This window comes from Nannobrachium achirus (genome assembly GCF_963921795.1).
Source record: "Nannobrachium achirus genome assembly, chromosome: 12".
Lineage (NCBI taxonomy): Eukaryota > Metazoa > Chordata > Actinopteri > Myctophiformes > Myctophidae > Nannobrachium > Nannobrachium achirus.
In genome coordinates, this window is record NC_137832.1 from 4,949,012 (window position 1) to 4,972,503 (window position 23,492).

General features: G+C 43.6%; 1 protein-coding gene across 2 annotated transcripts; it reads left to right on the forward strand.

The window, feature by feature from the left end:
• Window positions 1–1,355: 1,355 nt before the first annotated feature.
• On the forward strand, window positions 1,356–5,708 carry LOC308295964 (H-2 class II histocompatibility antigen, A-F alpha chain-like; the record flags this gene model as incomplete). Of its 2 annotated transcripts, none has more annotated exons than XM_080739042.1 (4): window positions 1,356–1,493; window positions 1,974–2,231; window positions 2,589–2,870; window positions 5,587–5,708. In XM_080739042.1, the coding sequence occupies exons 1-4, from the start codon at window positions 1,427–1,429 to the stop codon at window positions 5,706–5,708; spliced, it is 729 nt and encodes a 242-aa protein (XP_080595168.1). In that variant the 5' UTR covers window positions 1,356–1,426. The 2 variants fall into 2 exon arrangements, with proteins under 2 accessions (XP_080595168.1, XP_080595169.1); XM_080739043.1 differs by having other exon boundaries at window positions 2,589–2,865; window positions 5,587–5,696.
• Between the last annotated feature and the right edge of the window lie 17,784 nt (window positions 5,709–23,492).

The following is a 23,492-nucleotide window of genomic DNA, read 5'->3' on the forward strand; positions in this document are numbered from 1 at the left end:
AACCTCTGTGTTCTAATGACGGTTTCTCTACCACTGAGCTACTGCCGCCCCATAACATAATAAACATGTGTACATTGTCACCAACAAGAGTCAAATAAAACAAACAATAAATAAATGTACAGTCTGTCTGTCAGGTTGATCAACATGTCTCCCTGGTAACTGGTGATGTTTAATAAAAGAACAAATGTGATTGGCTGTTGAATCTGGGCGTTTTGTGGATGTAGCTTGAAGGTTTGGTTTTAAAGTTTTAATACATGTTTTGAAAGAGATTTTGAAAAAGATTTCAATGAATACGTCTAGAAATTGTGAAAAAACTATGCGTGTGTTAAAATAATCTCTCTCTCTCTCTCTCTCTCTCTCTCTCTCTCTCTCTCTCTCTCTCTCTCTCTCTTTCTCTCTGAAGAATAACTCTGATTGGATGCTGAGTGAATCAGGAAGTGAAATTCATGTTGAGTTTCCTGTCAGAAGACACACACACACGCACACGCACACACACACACACACACACACACACACACACACACACACACACACACACACACACACACAGTGTCTTGTGTCATTTAACCCCATCAGAGCAGGGTTGTAGGCTGAGACCTTCTGGTCATTTCACTGAAGGATTCTCACCAGGGCCTGGATGGCTTTGAACTGGGATTATTTGACCAAATAAAATCAATCAATAAATCACATCAGACTTTCATAGACAAGCTTTACTTCCTGATTAGTCTGTTAGAAATCACATTATTTTTTATTTCTGCCTCTTGTCCAGGTCACTCGAAAAAGAGATCATGTCTCAATGTGTTTTTATCTGGTTAAATAAAGGTTAAATAAAAATAAAAACATTCTCTTTGTAAGTTATTTTAGTTTTTCTAGGATAATTTCTATGTTGTCATTTAGTGCTGTGTGAACGTTCTTTGACAAGTTCATGTTCAGTTTAATCAGACACAATTCACAAATATTAATCCAAACCTTTGTAAAACACTGAACACACTTTGCACTGTTGATGCACTTCTGTTACACAATGATACAAGTTAAACAACTCCACAGTTATCATTCAGTTATCATTCAGTTTTCAGTCAGTCAACAAAAGTAAATGTTTCAACATGTCTCTAACAATGTGATCAAACCAGTTGGACAATAGAATCACATCTTGTATATACAGCAGCCTCTATATACCATAGAGTATATATAAAAGCTATATACTGTATTATGTGCAATAATCCTGGATATCGTCTTCTTGGAAACAGATGATGTAACACAATATCTTTATTCTGATTGGCTGATTCATCCAAACTACAGAACAAATCCTCCTTCGTTCTCGTTCAGACTCCACAACGTCTCTTGAGGTAAACATCAGTTTAATATCGTCAGTTAATTCTAATCAGTTTATTCTCATCTATTAAATTTAGTAGAGTTTTGATCAGTGATGATGAAGATTACAGCCACCCTCCTCATCCTCTCCTCTGTACTTCATGTCAAAGCCATCCCAGGACGTAAGTACATTATTTATGTTACTATATAACATATAATAGATTTATATCTACTGTGATATAAAATATACATGTAGTTCTAGGGTTATATAAAATGATATTTATATTGTTATAAATATAAATTGTATAAAATAAACATTCATATTATTTTTACATCCGGTAAACGCCTCAAGGCCTGGAACAGTTCTGTTACACCACAACAATACACACCAATAACACACACACGCACACGCACGCGCGCGCGCACACACACACACACACACACACACACACACACACACACACACACACACACACACACACACACACACATTCATGGTGTCATAAAGACATTTACATATAGTGTGAATAAAATGTTAGACAAGAAGCTATCGAACGTTTCACTTTATATTTGACATTAGACATGAATGTTTAACATGCTGAGGATGTCATTGTTACTTTAAATCAGTTGTTGAATTTAATGTAAAGTTTGTTTATTTCCAGAGTTCCATGAGCATATTCAAGTCACTGGCTGTTCAGACACAGTTAAAGACTCCTATAAAGAGGACATGCAGGGACTGGATGGTGAAGTGGAGTTCTATGCAGACTTCAACAAAGGGAAGGGGGTGGAGCCTCAGCCTCCGTTTGTAGGTCATATCTCCTGGCCAGGAGTTTATGAAAATGCTTTGGGTCGTCAGGAGGACTGCAAAGCCGAGCTGACCACCATGCGCTCTGTCTATAAGAACCCACCAGTGAAACAATGTACAGAAACACTAACTATAACTATTAACACAATATTTATTATCTAAACTGATGTTAAACATGTTTGACATCAATGAAAATATTCAAATATATATTAAGCTTTTTTTTTTGTGTTATGAATAAACATGCATTTGCATTTGACCTTTCTATATGATATTGACCAGAGGTGCAGATGGTTACATGGTGTGTGTGTGTGTGTGTGTGTGTGTGTGTGTGTGTGTGGGTGTGTGTGTGTGTTACCATCCACATGGATGTTCTGCTTTGTAGCTGACCTTGGGTCTGTTGGATGATGTACAGTATGTAACATCATACAACATATTATATAATGTGTATGTTGTGTATTCTCTGTGTCTCCAGTTGAACCTGACAGCAGACTCTACACCAAGCACCATGTTGAAGTGGGCGTGGCCAACGTTCTGGTGTGTCATGTGACTGGTTTCTACCCTGCTCCAGTGAGCGTCACATGGACCAGGAACAACCTCAACCTGACTGATGACATCACAGACACCGTCCCACAGCTCAACCAGGATGGAACCTTCTACCAGTTCTCCAGACTGAAGTTCACTCCAGAGCAGGGAGACGTCTACAGCTGTACAGTCAACCACCCATCACTGAGCAGCCCTGAGACCAGATGGTGGGGTAAGAACTCTGTTCTGATCAATACTGTTTATTTAAACACAGTTTATACTGCATTTCCACGTTTATCTATTCACTCGCTTCAGCAAATGATCCCAATGTTCACATTAGCATTATACAGACGGCAAGGGAGCCCGATTTATTTTTTTCCCAAATTCAAGCTGTTTATTAGCGTTTTCTTCACCGTCCTCCAGGACATGGGATCACATCACAACCAGTGTTAGCTCTTGATGCTAACATAATTTCTCTCCATTGTGGGTCTACGGCATGTGTTACCGTGTGTGTACAATGTCTCTCCTCTGTAAGCCTTCCAAGTTTCATTAGCGTGTCCACTGTTGTGCAGGTCGCTCATTTGCATGCGCATTACCGGGTGCGTGCGTGCCTGTCATTAACGTGTCCACATTTTTCCCAATGACCCTAAGCGCAACGCTGGGGGCGCGGTTGCTGCAAAAAGGAGCGCATGTTTTCGGTGATGACGACGGAGGCACGTCGTCTCAGGTGACCATGAGCCACGTGAGGCACCACCGAGCGATCGCTAGCGAGTGAGTCGCCGTGTCGAACGTTGCGAGCCGACTCAGCGCCATTACAGAGTTATGTGCCGTTATAGTAAATCTTCTTTCCCCCAACTTTCGGCACCTCTGTCGGTCCAAGTGAGCACAGTGAAGCGCTCCCTACCTCCTTGCCCACCACTGGCCCCCACCGTCGCGCTCAGCGTCCCTGGGAGAATACAGGCTGGAGTTTGATCATGTACCTGAAGGATTCCTGCAGAAAGACTTCAGAACAAACACAGCTCGGCATCTAATCTTTGCCACCCCCAAACAACTTCAGCTTCTCCGATCTGTGGAGCAGAAATGTATGGATGGGAAGTTTAAAGTTGTAAAGGAACTATTCATGTAGCTGTTCAGTGTTCATGGGTTTCTGGTGGATGAGGACGGGAAGTAAGTAAAGCCTAGACAATTTTGGCATGGACATGGTGACAGATTTTGAGCCTGCTACTTTGGCTGCGGCCGACAAAGTTTTTCCTGATGCAGCAATGCATGGCTTTAGTTTCCACTGGGCTCAGGCTGTGATGCGTGTATTCGGGGAGAAATCCTTGACACAGGCCTATAGAGGCAATGCCCATGCCAATCAGCAGAAACCCTGTTATCAAGAAGCTGAAAAGGTATATATCTTCGATGTCTTCCACGGAAAGTACCGATAGGCACATCACGTTCCACTTTTGACGGTAGTCCATGGTGTACCCCGCGGCAAAAGTCCCGTCTGGACAAATGGGCTCCTCCAAACCAGATTTTCGTGTTGAATAAAGAGTGTCCATATCAGGGACCAACTCACTTCCAAATAGATCCAAATAGCTACGAGAGTAGAGACAGTGTTCAGATACGCTCCAGCAGGCAGGACAGGGTGGCAGAGGGAGGGAGAGAAGGAAAAAAGCGACCGCCTTCGTTGAGAGCAGGTTTGGTGATTCAATGTTTGGGTGGACGCTCGATTTAATGATGTCACGCACAAGCTGCTTAACACTTACTATACAGGTCTATTGTAGGGCTTTCACCAACTAGTCGACTAGTTGACTAGTCGACTAGTATAACCACTAGTCGATCTTGTAGGTACTAGTCGAAAAGTCTATAACAAAAATAAAATATATATTTTTTTTTTTTTTTTTTTTTTTTTATGAAGACCTAGCAAACTCATTTCAATTCGATTATAGTTGTTTTATTTCTAACAACCATTACAAACAGAATATTATTATCCAGTCACACACACACACACACACACACACACACACACACACACCTTGCTGCATCTGCCTACCGGGGGTTAATCCCAAGACAGTGCTGGAGTTCACCCAGAGTTCACCCAAAGTGATGAAAGTCTGCGCGTCTGCAGTGCACACAGCAGTGAGTTGTGAGAATAGTCCTACACAATATAGTTGTTTAACAGTATAACATCGTAGCGCGATCAAATCAGCAAGTGAGGACAGCCGAGTTCTTGCTACAACAGACCGACCGATCGCGACGTTCCGCACGTTCGAGAAGTAATTAAAGGACAGAGGAGTGTTTGTGTTGTGCAGCGAGCTAGCCTGGCTAGCCGACCATGCAAATGGAAATGGATATATGTGATTTGTTTACGAGAGAGAGACAGCATCTAATGGTGAGTCCAAGCATGGGTTTCTATTACTGTAGCAGCTAAAATGGATGTGCATTGTGAAATGCTGGTCTGTTATGTTGCGTTAACGTGCACACATGGGTTTGTGTGAGTATCCGTTGTCATGGTAACTTGGCTGCTGTGAAAAGCCGTGACACAGCGCTCTTTATTATGACATACTATGTTAACGACTAGTCGACTAGTCGACTACCAGTGGCTTCAACTAGTCGATCTGTAAAAAATGCTTGAAGTGAAAGCCCTAGTCTATTGATATGCATACAGGCTCGTTTCTTTGTTAAAACACCCTGTTGTGATACTAAAGTGATTATAAATGTTGTCGAGGTGCGATGGGGTTGTTTGGCATCATGTCTGTGCGAGTGAGAGGCGTTACCCTGCTCAGAAAAGATATGGGACGGCGTCTACCAGCGTGATCAGACCAATAACACTGTGTGTGTGTGTGTGTGTGTGTGTGTGTGTGTGTGTGTGTGTGTGTGTGTATGTGTGTGTGTGTGTGTGTGTGTGTGTGTGTGTGTGTGTGTGTGTGTGTGTGTGTGTGTGTGTGTGTGTTTCTCTCCAGATGTGGAACAGGACCAGCCCAGTGTGGGTCCAGCTGTGTTCTGTGGGGTGGGGCTGACCCTGGGTCTGCTGGGGGTTGCCATGGGAACCTTCTTCCTCATCAAAGGAAATGAATGCAACTAAAAAAAACAAAACAAAGATAATCATGTTTGTTGTGTTCATTTAATCATTTTTTTTAATTAAAGGACAACTCCACACTAAATAACATCTAGTTTGCAGCTAATTTGCCTACTTACTATTGATCTGAAGGACTGTCCATGGGTTCTGTTAGGCAGAAATGCCCCTGTTGTCCATTTTCCTCAGCAGCCGTCATAGAGTGGAGCCCATAAGCCTATCGCTTTTACACTAGTTGTTGCATTCAAAAGTGATTAATTTTTGGAGCGGTGAAAGCGCTCCCAATAGACAGGTATGTCTGTGGCTATCTGGCTATGTGGCTGGCTGGCTATGTCCGTAGCCTGGCAATACCTTGAGTGGCCACACACCACACAAGTTAAAGGAGGCAGGCGCGCACACACACACACACACACACACACACACACACACACACACACACACAAACACACACACACACACACACACACACACACACACACACACACACACACAGATCTAGAACACACAGAATGTAAAAACATAGATCTAGAACACAGAATCAAAAACATAGATCTAGAACACAGAATCAAAAACATAGATCTAGAACACATAGAATCAAAAACATAGATCTAGAACACACAGAATCAAAAACATAGATCTAGAACACATAGAATCAAAAACATAGATCTAGAATCAAAAACATAGATCTAGAACACATAGAATCAAAAACATAGATCTAGAAATAGAGTAAAAAACATAGATCTAGAACATAGAATCAAAAACATAGATCTAGAACACAGAATCAAAAACATAGATCTAGAACATAGAATCAAAAACAGATCTAGAACATAGAATCAAAAACATAGATCTAGAACATAGAATCAAAAACATAGATCTAGAACATAGTCAAAAACATAGATCTAGAACATAGAATCAAAAACATAGATCTAGAACACATAGAATCAAAAACATAGATCTAGAACACATAGAATCAAAAACATAGATCTAGAACACAGAATCAAAAACACAGATCTAGAACATATAGAATCAACAACAGATCTAGAACACAGAATCACAAACATAGATCTAGAACACATAGAATGAAAAACATAGATCTAGAACACAGAATCAAAAACATAGATCTAGAACACATAGAATCAAAAACATCTAAAACACAGAATCAAAAACAGATCTAGAACACATAGCGCTTCTAGGGCACTATTGTGCAGACTAGACACACACACACAGGGTATAGCTGCTCAGATTCACCGCTCCACTTCGAACCGAGGTTTGATTTTTTCATGAATGTATTACGAGTCGAGTTGTCATCATAAACACACCCATGCCTTGGTTGTCCCACACATGCCACCACGGTCTCATAAATCATGTTTAGGGGTGAGCATTTGGAACAACTGCCAATCAAAGTGACTGTACTGGCCAATCACAAAGTGTCTTTTCCGTGACTTTGCAAAACAGCATAACATCTGTTTTAGAGTGTGGCGGGCGGTTTATGTGGGACAACGATGGCATGGATGTGTGTGTAATGACAACTAACAGATTGATATAAAATAACAACTTTTGACTACAACAAATAACGTACAAGCAATAGGCTTTGATTGATTGATTGAAGACTTTATTAGAAGTTTGCATAGGAAAAGGTACAGTTTCATGACGGTACAGTTCACTGGTACAAGGTCTACTAAAAGGAGATCCATGAAAAGACTAAGCTTATTTCCACAGGAAACCATTAAAGTATCTCATATAACATTGAATGACAGACGAATAGAACACAGTACTATGCAGTAGATATGTAAATAAAATAAAATGAGAGAACAAAAAAAAAAGAAAACAGTAAGTCTAAACAAACAGTAAGTATATACAAAGCTTATGGGAGCGTGTCGCTGTTACTACATGTCATCTTTTCGACACCCGACTCTAACCCTCACCCTAATCTGACCCTAATCTCCGTGGAGTGAGTCGCTAACCCTCCAGTCGAAATGATGGTCGTTCGAAAGAGCACGATTTCCCCAGGCTTATGGGCTCCACTCTAGGACTGCTGGGTTCTGTGGACAACAGGTTCATTTCTGCCTAATAGACCCCATAGACAGTCTTTTAGGATCAATATAAGTAGGAAGGAAAGTAAGCCTAGATGTTATTTAGTCTGGAGTTGTCCTTTAACGTCAAATGAGTCAAACACAGATACTTAATTAGTAAATAATGATGTTAATAGAGTTTATCCATTATCTTAACACAGTTCATTATCACTTTATTGGGAATTAACAGGTCTGTAGACTGACATTATTATGTTTTAGCATGAGTTTCTCTGGTTTTAATAGCAATTGTTTGTGAGTGAATGATTTGCAGAAACAATTAGCATTGTTTTGTTTGTTGTTGAAACATTGTATTGTTTCAGTTGCAATTAATAAAATATTCTATACTTAAATAAAACATAATTTGCATGTTGTCATTGTGAGATAGATGAGAATGAGACAGTGTTGGGAAGGTTCACTTTCTACATGAACTAAGTTCAGTTCACACATGTTAAAATGAACTAGTTCAAAGTTCAGTTCACACATGTTAAAATTAACTAGTTCAAAGTTCAGTTCACAAAATGAACTACAGGCAGTTCATAGTTCATTCAAAATGTGTCACTAAAGTTCACGGTTCCAAAACATGAACTAGTTTAGTAATTTTTTTCCCCTTTCTGTTTTAATATGTTGCTGTGAGTTATTATTTGTCAAAATTATTGACACAGCCCATCCACTGGCCAGCTGAACCACACACACACAGCAATTTTATTTGTTATTTTTCCATTTATTTTTTATTTAATTTTCCTTTTTACAATGAGAACAACAGAACAATTAATATTGAGGTGCCCACAATGTTTAGGTGCCCAGTCCTCCTGCACGCCACCCCTTTACAATGTGAAATGCCACCAAATCTGTAATCCTTTCCCACGTTGCTTCTGTCTTGTCACAAAGCCAGTAGCGGCTCTTGGTGATTTTGGGTGGTAGGGCGTAGGGCTAATGTAACACCCGGGATTCGAACTCGGGTATGCCGTGTGGAAGTCCAATATCTTAACCATTGATCCAAAGGGATATCCCTATGGACTGAGGGAAATACTAGACTTTTGAGGCCATCAGGCTGAGGCAGTGAGTCACTCTGCTACATCAAGAAATCCATCATACTATATACTTGCCATAGTTCACTCTGCAGCAACAGCATCATGTTATATTATATGCTAGCCATATTTCACCCTGCAGCAACATCACATTCCAAATACCAAGTTACAGCAATGACACTATTGTAGGCCAACTTATACTTTGTTATAGCAAGAGATGCACATGAACAGAATTGCCCACAACAAACAGGGGTTCCACTGCTCCAGTGAACATTATGTTTGTATGTGCAGATAACTATCATCATTATTGGTGGAGTTGACAATACTCATCATTTTAAGCATAGGATTAACACAATCCTAAATTAAGGGTCACACAAGAATATCATGTACTTTTTAAACAAAATATAAGACCAGAACCAGACAACTAATGAAAACGTTTGATTATTACAGCTTGAGGTGGACCTTATATTGCCAAAGCATTACATTATGATAATGATAATCTCTGTCTCCCTTTCCATATCACTGCTTTTAAAGTGCCACACACACACACACACACACACACACACACACACACACACTCCCTGTCTCCCTCTTCACCGTGCCACGCCACCGACACAAACCGAAGCACCAAAACACACGCACGAATGCGTGCAATACCAACGCGAACCCACGCGGTACAGACACAAATCAAAACAAACAGACACACACACATACACACACACTGTGTGACACACACATGCGCGTGCGAGCGGTACCGACGCAAACGCACGTGGTACAGACACGAATCAAAACAGACACACACACACACACACACACACACAGGCACGCAGTCACGTTGACAACAACATCAAAGACAGGCAGCTTAATCCACAGCACATTTCCAATGTTATTAAAGCAGCGACCATTCTTAACTTTGTCAGATAAATGAAATTCACGATACCTTTAGAATGACTGGGTCCACTGTCTCCTCCAAAAAGCAAGCATTTCACACCAAATGTACGATTTTGTGGTCTTTCCTTTTGTATTTGCAAAACCAGTCTCTTCTTGACTTCTATTTTTTCTCCCGCGAACATGACAGAAAATCTATTAAAAAGTAGATAATAAATGTCCATTTGAATTGTCCCGCAAACCCTTCCTCAAACACAGACATCAGACAAGTAAACTTTTCATTGGTTAAAAGCCAGTCACATGGTGGAACTGCAGCGGGCATGTCCTGAGGGCTAAATGAAAATAGCCCAAATGGTGACTGAATGAAGCAGGCGTGGCATGCCAGCTGTCAATCACCCAGCTCAACGATAATCACACGGTCATGTCACAGAACTGGGCGTGTTCTTTGGGCTGACAGAAATCAGCCCCACAATGATAAGAATATGAAGCAGGCGTGGCATGTAAGCTCACTGAGCTGTCAATCATTCCTCAATGATAGTCAATGGAAGCTGGCTTGGGCTAAAAGAACTCAGCCCATTTGGACATATATGGTGTTCTTTTGTAACTTTTTGATGCTGTTACTGCTTTAGGTTCCACCAGCATATAAAATATATAATATCTCTTCTCAAAAAAAAAAAAAAAAAAAAAACTTTTTTATTTTTTATTTTTTTAAGGGATATTTCCCCCCCCCCCCCATAAGATAGGAGGGGCTAAGCCCCACTAGCCCAGTTGTGAGCTTTCAGATCAGCTTTTTTTATTTATTTTTTTATTTTTTTATAATTTTTATCCCACGATTTTGTAAACCATTTTCACCCAGTGCCAATTGCCTATGTAATCCTGGGCTCTGCTCTCCCTCTGCCGCGCTTTACTTGGGGAGACAACAGACTGACCTTAAATGTTAATATTAAGTCCATGTATTTACAGTATATATATATATATATATATATATATAAGGATAAAATAAATACAATGTTCATATACAGTATGAGCATTCCCAGATGAGATGATACCCTGTTAGGGTACCCCCTTATGCCCATATATTATGGAGATTCCCAGGCATCAAACCCAGGCCCTAACTCGCCATGGCCCAGCTTGGCTTTACTAATTAACAAACGTTTTATGCCCATATATAGAGATCCCTGTCCTAATGTCATCAATATTAAGGACATATCTGGGAATGCCCATATTTGGTAATGCCCATATATGGGCAGGTTTTGACATAACATTGTTGACTATCATGCAGGGGTCTCCATATATGGGTAACTGGTCCGATATACATCACTGGCCAGATGGCCAAGAATTGGCGCAGGGCGAGGTCGCATGTAGCCCTGAGGTGTTTTACTAGTTATTATTGGTGGGTGGCCAAGCCACGCAGTGGCTGAAGGCCACTCATTGATATTGTACTTTCTCACTATTATTATTCTTCCGCCACTTTTTCTCTGGTGGCTTGACCATGCAGTCACTTTTTACGAAACTCGGCAGTATGGTAGAGGACTATGCCAAACGGCTAAAACACGAAGCTCGCAACAATCGGCCAAAGGGGGTCGCTATACGAAGCGTTTGAAAATTCAAACTTTAAATGGGTGTGATGGGGTGAAAGAGGGTACTCCTAAGTTTTTTTCATTTTATTTTATTTTTGTACATGCGTGTGTTCTTTCTATTATTTTCTGCTGTGTACACACGCCTTGTATGTTTATTTGAATGATTAATTTGTGTTCTCTTTCCCCCATTCATGTTCTGTTTTGTGAATGGACTGATTGTTCCCGGGACATTGGGTGAAATGCTGCAGGGTTGGATAACTAGGAGCAGAGACTTGGCCAATGGGGGTGGGGGTGACGTCACTGCGCGCCAATGGGGAGCCGGCAGAGGGAGTGTCGCTGAGTATGAATAGGAGAACGCACTCAGTTGACAGCAGAACTCCAGAGGGGACAGACGTGTGTGCAGACGAGCAGCAGCAGAGCATGACAGGGGGCCTAGTGACATTGAGAGAAACGAACTAAGTATACCATATAATTACCCTGAGTGACTTGTGCACCAGTGCAGAACCAGCCTTGGAGAGACGGGTCGTGTCCAAACTACCTCCAGCCTTCCAGAGGGTGACGTACCTGGCCAGGCTGTGTGACGGCGATCACAGTGTGACGAGCCTTTTCAACTCAGGAGGCAAGCGTATGCTTGCCTTTGTGTGTGAGTACCGTCTTATGTCACACTGCCACGAATCCTGTTAGCCTTCACGTATAAAGCGCCTGGTGGTGTAGAACAAGTTATCTGGCACTCTCCCTCCTGTGCTTGCAGGTGTACCGAAGTAGACGGGAGAAGTGATGATGTCCGGCTATCCATATGCACTCCATTGAAGACACTGGGTCCCCTGGGTGGTTGCTCTGCTATAACGAACTGAGTAAAAGCACTGTAGCGCTCTGCGCTCGTATACTGACACGTAACAAACGAAGTAATTGAGTAAAAGCACTGTAGCGCTCTGCGCTTGTATACTGACACGTAACAAACGAAGTAATTGAGTAAAAGCACTGTAGCGCTCTGCGCTTGTACACTGACACTTAACAAACGAAGTAATTGAGTAAAAGTACTGTAGCGCTCTGCGCTTGGCCTGAGTCTTGGCCTATAGTATGATAAGAGGAAAGAGTTAAGTGCTTGATTAAGGGACGCACGGTGCCCGTTGGAGTTTTATTAGTGTCCCCACTTTGGAGGATTTAGTATTTTAAATATCTGGTTTTAGTATTTGTTGTCCTATTAAAGTTTATACTATTTCGCTATTTTAAATATCCCTTTACAATTCCCGGCTTAGTGGCGCTCCTAGTTAGGGCCTTTTTTCTTTTGTTTGGGTTTCTTTTTTGTGTTATTGTTCTAATGGCGAAGATGCCCATGTATTAGGGACCAATAAATTTGTACTTTTGTATCCCCCTGAGAACTTGTTTGGTCTCCCTCTCTCTCTTTGGGGTTTACATTCCCCAGGTTGCTCTCTCAGTGTATATTACGAACCTGTGTTGGCCTTTATTAAGAAACCTTTTTATGGGTCGTTGGTTAAACCAACTGGCGTTGTCCGGCAACAAATCTTGAACATTTTGGTATAAATTATTACACAGACAAATAATGGTAATAGAGTCATTTTATTAACATTTGAGAACTTGAACTTGAGAGTGAACTTGACCCAGTTTTGAACACTGGTTGTTAATGTAAGACTTGGCCAGTTTACATATTTGACGTTGTGTCGGCAGGATACGAGAGAGAGCAACACGAGAGAGACCAAACAATTGTAGCTACATTGCTATTTACTTTTGACGGCTAACAATGATGATGATGCCTGTGTACCCAGGAGCCCCGTGGCTGCCTAAGTTTGGGGGGACTGAAGGGGAAGGAAGGTACAAGGAATGGAGAGACCAAATAAAGGGGTTACTAGGCACACAAGATATCACGGAGGCAAAAAAGGTGGCTATTTTGTTTAAAACCTTAACGGATGAAGCGAAGCGGCAAGTGGTTGTATTGGAAGAAGGTGAACGAGACACAGTGGAAAAAATCTTGAAATATCTTGATAATCTATATAGAGAAACTGTCCCGGTGTCTAAAGTGCGGTCACAGTTCTATGGTTGCACTCAGCGGCCGGGTGAAAGTATTGGTGCATATATCCTAAGACTTAGAGAACTATTCTGTGGGCTGCGGCGACATGATCCAACCACGGCCCCCTCCGATATCGTTTTACGAGATCAATTGCTTATGGGGCTGTCAGAGGGTCCGCTGAGCCAGGCTCTACGAGTATACGCCCGGAGACATCCAGATGACAGTTTTGCCGCACTACGAGAGGAGGCCTTATTATTAGATACTGAGTATGGGGGTATGGGAACGCCTGAAGTAATGTGCCATGCTGTTAACCCCACGCCTGCTTCTAACCCCTCACAGACGCGTGATTGGAAACAGACACTGAAACAGGAGATCATGGAAGACGTGAAAGCGCAAATGCAGGGACTGACGAATGAATTGATGAAGGAGATCCGCCCGATGGTTCAGGCTGCTGCCGCTGCTGTACCACCACCGCCGCCCGGTCGTTCGTATGAGGCTGCCACGTACGCGCCCCCGCTGTATAATCGTCCGTATGAACCAGCCACCTATGCCCCGCCGCCAGCGCAGCGTTACGCGCCAACGAGTCACCGGTATGTGCCCAACCGGGGAAATGAGTGGGATGGGGAGGGTAGGCCAATATGTCGCCAGTGCAAAAAAACGGGCCATATAGCGAGATTCTGCAGAGAAAACCAGCCGCCGTCAAACTAGAGAATCCGGTTGCTGCAGTCCGGGCAGCCGGGATCAAATCCCCGTTTAAAGGGGTTAGGGCTAACAAGGCTTTTGTAGGAGAGTGTCCACTTATTAAAGTTACCATGGAGGGGGTTCCATTACAAGGGTTATTAGATACTGGGTCACAAGTCACACTGCAACAGAGTTTATTTGATCAACGTTTTCCCCCGGCTAAATTGGGACAAAACCCCCTGGTGTTTAAGTTAAGAGCGGCTAATGGCCTTGATATCCCGTACACCAGTTATGCGGTGTTGGATATAGAATTGGAGGGAGTCACTGTGCCAGGGAGGGGGGTAGTAATTGTGAAAGACGAACATTGCACGCACCCTTTAATTATCGGCATGAATGTCGTTAGTGCATGTTGGGACGTTCTATTTAAATGGCCAGGGAAAGCTGCTTTTTCCCCCGGACATAAGAAAGCAGTGTGGAAAGACGCGTTTGTTACACGCCCCAAGTGGCTAATGTAAACAGATTATATTTTTAAAACTGCTCTGCAGTGTTGTTCACCTGATAAAACAGGACAAAAGGGAGACAGAGTCAGCTTTGTGTTGTTACGTTTCTCTTCCTTGTTCAATCTGAATTTATTCACAATCATCATCAAATCACTTTACTTCTCTTTGTTTTAAAGAGTTTTCAGTCATTCAGTACTGTAATCAATCATCACATATTCACAAAATTACAGTAATCCCATATTTTCTCATTTTCTTCTCTTATACATATTCATCAAAATCACAATAAACATTTCTGTTCATATTCATATTCCCATATGTTTTTATCAGTATCCATTAACTGTATGTATTCTTTGGCATTTTAACCAGTAATAATGTTTTAGAATGAATTCTTTTTAACCCTTAAGTGCTGTTCGGGTCATTTTGACCCGTTTTACATTTTCATTTGGAAAAAAAAGGTAGAAGTTAAAAATGTTTCCACCTGAAACTCACTGGCCTTAAAGATTCTTCTGAGATGAACATGTAAAAAAAATATTTTTGCACTACACCCATGCTACACCCCCCTCATATTTTTTGAACCTTAAGTGCTGTTCGGGTCATTTTGACCCGGAAGCACAGAAATACACAGTATTATGCCAAAACACAGACACACAGTCACCCCCACTTCTAACACCCCCCTTCCGAAGCCCCATTCCGAACCCTACCCCCCTTCCTATAAGCATGAGCAATATTGCCCAGTATTAAATGAAGTAGTTTTTTTACATGGATTTCAGCTAAATCAGTAAAAACGCCTAGCTCTTTCAGTGTTTAATGTGATATAGCAAAGCAGAAATGCAAACATTTACCAAATATATCATATGAATTGTTTGGTATTGAGTCAAAGTCAATGTATCATGATGATTTGTTAAGTTAAAATTTATATTAGTGTTGTTTTTTTTTAAACCAAATATCCACCGGGTCAAAATGACCCGAACAGAACGAAGGTGTAGTGAATCTGAACAGAACTTAAGGGTTAAACTGTCATATTATACCATGAACTTATATTTATTCATCACCATGAAATGGCATTAATCTTGAAATCACTAAGTCACTAGGACCCAAAAGCTCAATACTGCATTGGCATAACAATGGATATAGGGCAAAGATACATTACAAGGCATTATAATGGAGAACTACTGTAAATTACTAAAAACGAAAATAAACATCCCCAATGCAAAGGGTACTAATCATATGAAACACCAGAACAGGAGCTATTAAACACTACAGGGAGCACCATAATATTGTACATGAAACAAACCAAAAACAGCCACGTTGTGACTAGCAGCAGTAATGGCTGCCATGAATCTGCTGTTTACACTCAGATTCTAACTACCCATTAAACACATACAAAACGACATTTCTGGTCTAGAACCAAGAGAAGCTTTGCTTTATGTTACAAAGAGCTGACCAAGAACAGAATTTGTGTTCTAATAAAGCATTTACCTGATAAAACAGGACAAAAGGGAGACAGAGTCAGCTTTGTGTTGTTACGTTTCTCTTCCTTGTTCAATCTGAGGAGAAACGTCACGTGACCACCTACTACTACCTGTCTCACCAGAGGCTTTTGCCACCTGGTGGCAAAAGGTGGAATAGGTCTGTTCCTAAAATATATATTCTCTGCTCATTCTAAAGCACAACAAAGTCCCATAAAAATACAATAAAATCACACATAATAAAACAAAATGTGACTACACTTTTGTGTATGTCACACACTCCCTGACAAAATAAGAAGTGGCTCCTGACATTTCAAACCATTTTCTTTCAGAAATCCCAAAATAAAACCCTCAAAAAGGTGTCGGTGTGGTGTAAGTGTAGGGTGTATGGTGGTAAGGGGTGTAAGGTGAAAACCAGAAAGGTGGTTGAATCTGGCAAGGCGTGTATGATGGAGTGTATGGTGTTGTGTATGCGTGGACTGTATTGACAGCGTGGTGTGGTCGTAGCGAAGGTTCACCAAGTGTCTGGTATGTGAACATCTGTCTTGGTCTCCTTTCTCTGGCGGACCGCCTGTTCTCATTGGGTGTGTCACGTGCAGGGGAAGGCAACATCTCCTCTTCTTCCACAGGAATGACATCATCATCGTCTTCACTTCCAGTTTCAGGTAACACCGGCTCAGGTAGGTCTGATGTGCTCGGTTGTGTTTCTACTGGTCTTTGTTCTTCTCTTGTGAGTGTTTCATCATTTCTTTCTCTCCTCACAGGTATTGTAACTTGTCTCTTTTCCCTTACAGGTACTCGGCTTGGACTGTTGACTTCTTCAGGAACCGGATTCCTCTGGATAAAGGTAGGTATGGTATGGTAAGTATCCTCTCCTGTCTGTTCTCTTTCTCTTACAGGGAATCTCAACCAGTACCTTCCATATTCTCTTTCAGAGTCGGAATCACTTGAGTCACTCTGGTGTTCTCTCTCATTGACATGACTTGGTTGGCGGTGTTTCTGTTTTGTTTGTCTCTTAAGTGTGAATTCTGCTGGAGGCGGTGGGGCTTCGACAGGTAAGTCATTTACGAGTAATAGCAGGTTCCGATGGAGAACTCTGGTTCTCTGTCCATCACTGCCCTCAGGGTAGACTTCATACACCGGGTTGTCTGTTACTTGCTCTTTGACGACATAGATCTTCTTCTCCCAGTATGATCTGAGTTTCCCTGGGCCGCCACGCTCATTAAGATTCCTTACTAGGACTCTGTCCCCAGGACGTAGGACTACACCTTTCAGCTTCTTGTCATAGTAGGACTTGCCTCGCGCACTTGATTGTCTACTGTTCTCGCTGGCGATCTTGTAAGCTTCAGTCATCTTTCCTGCCCACTTCTGTGCATAGCTTTGGTGTGAGACAGGGTCTTTCTCTTCCATCAGACCAAACAACAAGTCTACAGGGAGACGGGGGTGGCGCCCGTACAGGAGAAAATAGGGTGAGTACCCAGTAGACTCGTGGCGTGTACAGTTGTAGGCGTGTACAGTATGTTGGAGGTGGTCTTTCCAGCGCTCTTTTTCCTTCGCACTGAGTGTCCTTAACATCTGCAACAGCGTTCTATTAAACCTCTCGGCCGGGTTGCATTGAGGGTGGTACGGTGTCGTTCTTGAGTGTCCCACTCCAGCTTTCTGACGGAGGGTCTTAAAGAGCTCGTTTTCAAACTCACGGCCATGGTGATGGTGGAGACGACCCGGATATCCGAACCGGAGAATGAAATCATCAAAGATGCGCTCAGCTGCTGTCCGTCCGGACTTGTTCTTTGTCGGATAAGCTTGAGCGAATCTTGTGAAGTGATCCACAACGACCAAGATGTACTCGTACCCGCCTCGGCTGGTCTCCAGGTGCAGATAGTCAATACATACAAGATCCAAAGGTGTGTTGGACGTTATGGTGCCCATTGGAGCTCGTACATGATTGACAGGCTTTTTCTCCTTTATGCAAGGACATCTCCTCGTGACATACTCCACTATGTCCTTCTTCATAAACGGCCAATAAAAGCGGTCTCTTGCCAGGGACAGTACGCGTTCTGTACCGACGTGTCCCATATCGTCATGAAGGTGCTTCAAGACCATGGACTTGTATTTGGCAGGGAGAACCAGCTGTTTCCTTTCACAGGTCTGTCTGAAAAGAAGTCCATTTTCCAGGTGCAGTTTGTTCCATTCACGGAGGAGCTTACTTGCTGCTCTACTCACAGTATGTCTTGTGTCATTGTTCAACACTGCATTTGTCTCTTTCAGTTGAATGATTTCTCCAATTACTGAGTCTTCCCTTTGAGCTTCGAACAACTCATCCCGGCTGATAGTTGGGATGGTGACAAGGGGTTCTAGGGCAGTATCTGTGGCAAGGGTGAGGGCTGCGATCCAGGCTACATCCTGCTTCTGGGCTGCCATATTCCCATCCCAGGTGGCACGCACAACTTCCTGTGATAGCTCCTCACTGCACTCAGCTACATACTTGTCCATGTCGAGGGGCAGACGAGACAGGGTATCAGCATCTATGTTCACCTTTCCAGGTCTGTACTTGATCTCGAACCGGAAGTCAGACAACTCCCCGACCCAACGGTGTCCAACGGCATTGAGCTTTGCCGTGCTCATGACGTACGTTAGGGGGTTGTTATCCGTGTAAATGGTGAAGTGTGGGGCATAAAATAGATAATCTCTAAATTTCTCGCACACTGCCCATTTTAGTGCCAAAAATTCCAACTTCCCACTGTGCAGGCGATAGTTCTTCTCTGCCTGGGTCAACGTTCTGGAGCCATAACCCAACACTCTCAGCTTGCCTTCCTGCCGCTGATAGAGTACAGCGCCGAGACCCTGTTCTGAGGCATCTGTGTGCAGTGAGAATGGCAGGCTAAAGTCTGGGTAGGCCAGGACTGGTGGGTTGGTAAGAAGTTCAATCAGTTGTTCCAGTACACTCTGGTGTTCACTGGTCCAATTCACAGGGGTTTTAGAGGCCAACTGAGGACCTTTGCTCTTCCCTCGCTGGGTCTGGACTGGTGACGTGACAGATTTGAGTTGAAGGAGCTCATACACTGGCTTTGCAATGCGTGAGAAGTCTTGTATGTAGCTGCGGTAGTAACTTAGGAAGCCTAGAAGTCTCCTTACATCACCAACCGTCTGTGGAGTCTTGCTTTTGAGGGACTGCACAGCCTCCAGGTCTTTTGGATCAATCTCCACTCCATCCGCAGATACAAGGCGACCGACATATCTGACTTGTCTTCGAAACAGTTCACACTTTTCGGGTCTCAGCTTCACGCCATGCTCTTGAAGGGCTTTCAGGACTTTGCGGACTCCTTCTACATGCTCCTCAAATGTTTTAGCGTAGCAGAGGATGTCGTCCAGGTATGGTATACAGGATTCATCTCTGAGTGAGCATAACATCTCTTCCATGCTCCTTTGGAAGGCAGCGGGTGCATTTGAGAGGCCAAAGGGTATCCTCACCCACTCGTATAACCCCCAGGGCGTTATGAAGGCGGTGAGGTGTCTTGAACCCTCATCTATGAAGCCTTGATGGTAAGCCTTGCCTTGGTCAAGGATACTAAACCACGACTGGCCACCCAGGGTGTCGGTCAGATCTTGGATCCGGGGCAAGGGGTGTCTGTCAGGAACAGTCTTCTGGTTCAGAAGTCGATAATCGATGCAAAGGCGCAGCGAGCCATCCTTTTTGCGGACGCACACGACAGGAGCTGAATAAGGAGACTTTGATTTAACAATCCATCCCTTTGCTAGGAGATCTTGAATGTACTCCTTCACTTCGGCAAACAAGGGCTTTGGTACTGAAGAGTATGCTCTCTGCACAGGGATGTTGTCTTTGAGGTTTATCGACATCTGTAGACTGGGGATGTACCCGATATCTCCAGCGTCCCTGGCAAATGCTGCAGACTCCTCGTACAGCATCTTTTTCGCAATCTCTTGCTGTTCTTCATCTAGGTGACTTATGTCAACTGGCGGCTCCCATTGGGGCAGTGATGGGCTTGCCTCAGCTGGGGAGGAGGCAGTGACACTGTGGACACTTGTGTTCTTTCCAGGTGAGTCGGTTTCAATGATTTTCTTAATTGACTGGACACTACCGATGGCTGATTTACGAGGCAAAGTAATGTCATGCTTCAGGTGGTTTCCCACAGGCACAGCTACATATGGGCTCTTCTCATTCTGGATCTCCAGCAAACCCTCGCCGACATCCAACTGCTGCAACTGGACGTTACTCTCATCAGGCTCAAATAACACCAGGGCATCAGACGGGTCAAGATTAGGTGGGAGTCTGCACTTTACCCATATTACACTGCCAGCAGGGATGATCTTGTCCAGTTGACCTGTTCTCAGACGTCCTTGAAGCGTATTGGGTTTCTTTGCTTGAACAAAGTGCACAATAGTCTCAGCTGTGTCATGTGGGATCGACATGGCACCACAGAGCAAACGGGTTAACATAGGGAGAAGTCTCTCTGGCTTGCCCTTTATCAGTTCTTCCACCACATTGAACCCGATCAATGGCGTTTCTAAGGGCAAGTGGCTTACAAGGAAAGGCACCCTAATAGCCAAGTCGGGGTCTTCATTTTCGGGCAGACTCACAGTTATTGCGACCCATCCATCAAAAGGAATAAGGTCTCCATTCACAGCATATACTTTGAGCTTTTCTTCATCCTCCATTAGCTCATTCAGTGGTCGAATGTCAAGGTCAGGTAAGTATAGCTCTTTCCAGGAATGGTTAACAATGCTCACTTGAGCCCCCGTGTCTACTAGGGCACTGACTGGTACGCCACTCAGAAGACACTTGGTTATGGCTTTCTTGCCTATTAGCTTGGCAATCGGTTCATTAGGGGGTGAGGGGTTTAGTGAGGGCTGAGGAGTCGCCTTTCTGTGAGGGCGTACTCTGTTCACAGTAACTGCATCCGCAGTCGTCCTTTGGGGATTACTTTCACCACCGTTGTGGTTGTTGTGCTGTTGCGCATCTTCAGAGGGGGACTTCGAGGTCGCTCCGGTTGCTGGCTGTCCCCCTACAGCAACCGGCTCTCGTTTCCCTGGCGCTTGGGTTTCTTCAAGCAGCCTATTGCTCTGTGGCCCTCTTCACCGCAGTAAAAGCAGTGTTTACAGTCCTGTAAACCATTCTCGAGACACTTTGGGCAACCATACTGTCCCTCTTTCCTGACCATTCGAGGTTTAGGGGATGAACCACAAGCACGGTCTTGCTGCACAGTCGCGGCCAATGACTCAACCAACTTAGTCAGTGCATCTATTCTTTCTGTGAGCTGCTGTACGTTGTCTGTTTTGCTTTTTCGATCAGCGGTCTCCTTCTTTGGGTTGGACTCTTTTTCAGGTTCTGCCTCAACTTGGGCACTGTGTGCAGCTGTTTGCTTCTGACGGGGTGTTGAGCCCAATCTGCGTCGTCGCTCACTCTCATCACTTGTTATTTTCATGACATGTTTCAGGATTGTCTCATCTGTTACTGTGCTGTCAGAGAGTAAGGGCTTTAGCTCTCTGCGGATATCGTTGTGCTTGTGGCCTATTCCTTGGTACACGGTGTGCAGGAAGACACCTTGGACTGTATCTGGGCTGCACTTGATCTCAGTTTCAGCTTGTCTCGATGTGAACAGGATTCTCTGTTTCAGGCCAATTACACGATACAGGAATTGTTGCGGGGTCTCATGTTCATTCTGCTTTGCACACATCAGCTCTTGGAAAAGTTCCGTACTGCTCTTTTCTCCCAAATGAGACTGAAGGAACCCCTTGAGCTCAGCTACGGTCATGTCGTCCTTATTCATGAGCATGTCCTTGAAATCTCCAGGCTTAATGATCCGTAGCACGCCTCTCACTATTTCAAGGTCACTGAAGTTCTCCTTTAATCCTTCCTCCATCTGCCGGCACACGCTGGTGTAGCTGATGTCAGAAGAATTATCTCCGATTTGGCCCCCCTGCACTTTAAATTCACGGCGGTGAAGGTAAGACAAGTCTTTCAGGGACACCATCTTCTCATGTGTATGGAATGGAGCTGTGTCTGATTGATGAACATGGTGTGGTGTGTTATGGTTCTGTGGAGGAAGCTGTACAGGTGTGGGTTGTGAAGTAGGATGTGATGTAGGCATGTGTATGAATGGTGTGTTGTTCTGTGGAGTATGCTGTACAGGTGTGGGTTGTGAGGTAGGATGTGAGGTAGGCATGTTCATAAATTGACGTAGCTTCTTACTCAAATCATCATAACATTCAAGCATTTTCTGAACATCATCTGGAATAACATTGGCTGTACTAGCTGTAGTAGCAGTACCTGAGGCACTGAGTGACTGAGAATTCACTGAATCACCAGAGGTTACACTAACTGAACTAGTGACAGGTACATTGGCTGGGTCTGAAAGGGTTAACCCACTAGAGTGAGAGGCTAAATCAATGAGCTGTGTCGCTTCAATTACACTGGAATCAACAGGTAAAGTAACATTACTGCGAGATTGCATCACCTTATCAATAGCAACACTCAACATAAGTAATTCAACCATACCCGCATCCTCAGACTCTAGCAGCTGCTTACTGTGCATGAACTCGTGGATGTGGTCAAAGCACCCATTCACGTCTTCACTGTCGAGCTTTGACGGGTCCTCGCCTCCAACTGGGCCGACCTCCTTGGCAATTTGGAAAAGTTCTTTGGGTGACAACGCAAGCAGGCGTTTCCTGATCTCCCAGACCAGGTTCTTCCTCTCTCTGTCTGCCATGTCAAGTCCTTTCCCCACCACTTGTCGCTCAGTCAAAGTCTCCCACACGGTCTCTGCTCACAGTTCTCTTCGGGCTCTGGGTACCACGTGTCGCATCAGCAGCTCTCTCTCTGGGCCACACACACGGCACGTCGCATTAGCAAGTCTCTCTGGGTCACGCGTTCAGCACGTCTCATCACCAGCTCACTGTGTTATAGGCTCAACACGTTGCATTGGCAGGTGTCTCGGGTCACAGGCTCAGCATGTCTCATCAGCAGGTCTCTCTGGGTCACGCGTTCAGCACGTCTCATCACCAGCTCACTGTGTTATAGGCTCAACACGTTGCATTGGCAGGTGTCTCGGGTCACAGGCTCAGCATGTCTCATCAGCAGGTCTCTCTGGGTCACCGGTGTAGATTTTTAGGATCAGCTCCAGGCCAGTGGGAGGAGCCAATCCCGGACGAGCCCCCAAGAATCTGTTACACGCCCCAAGTGGCTAATGTAAACAGATTATATTTTTAAAACTGCTCTGCAGTGTTGTTCACCTGATAAAACAGGACAAAAGGGAGACAGAGTCAGCTTTGTGTTGTTACGTTTCTCTTCCTTGTTCAATCTGAATTTATTCACAATCATCATCAAATCACTTTACTTCTCTTTGTTTTAAAGAGTTTTCAGTCATTCAGTACTGTAATCAATCATCACATATTCACAAAATTACAGTAATCCCATATTTTCTCATTTTCTTCTCTTATACATATTCATCAAAATCACAATAAACATTTCTGTTCATATTCATATTCCCATATGTTTTTATCAGTATCCATTAACTGTATGTATTCT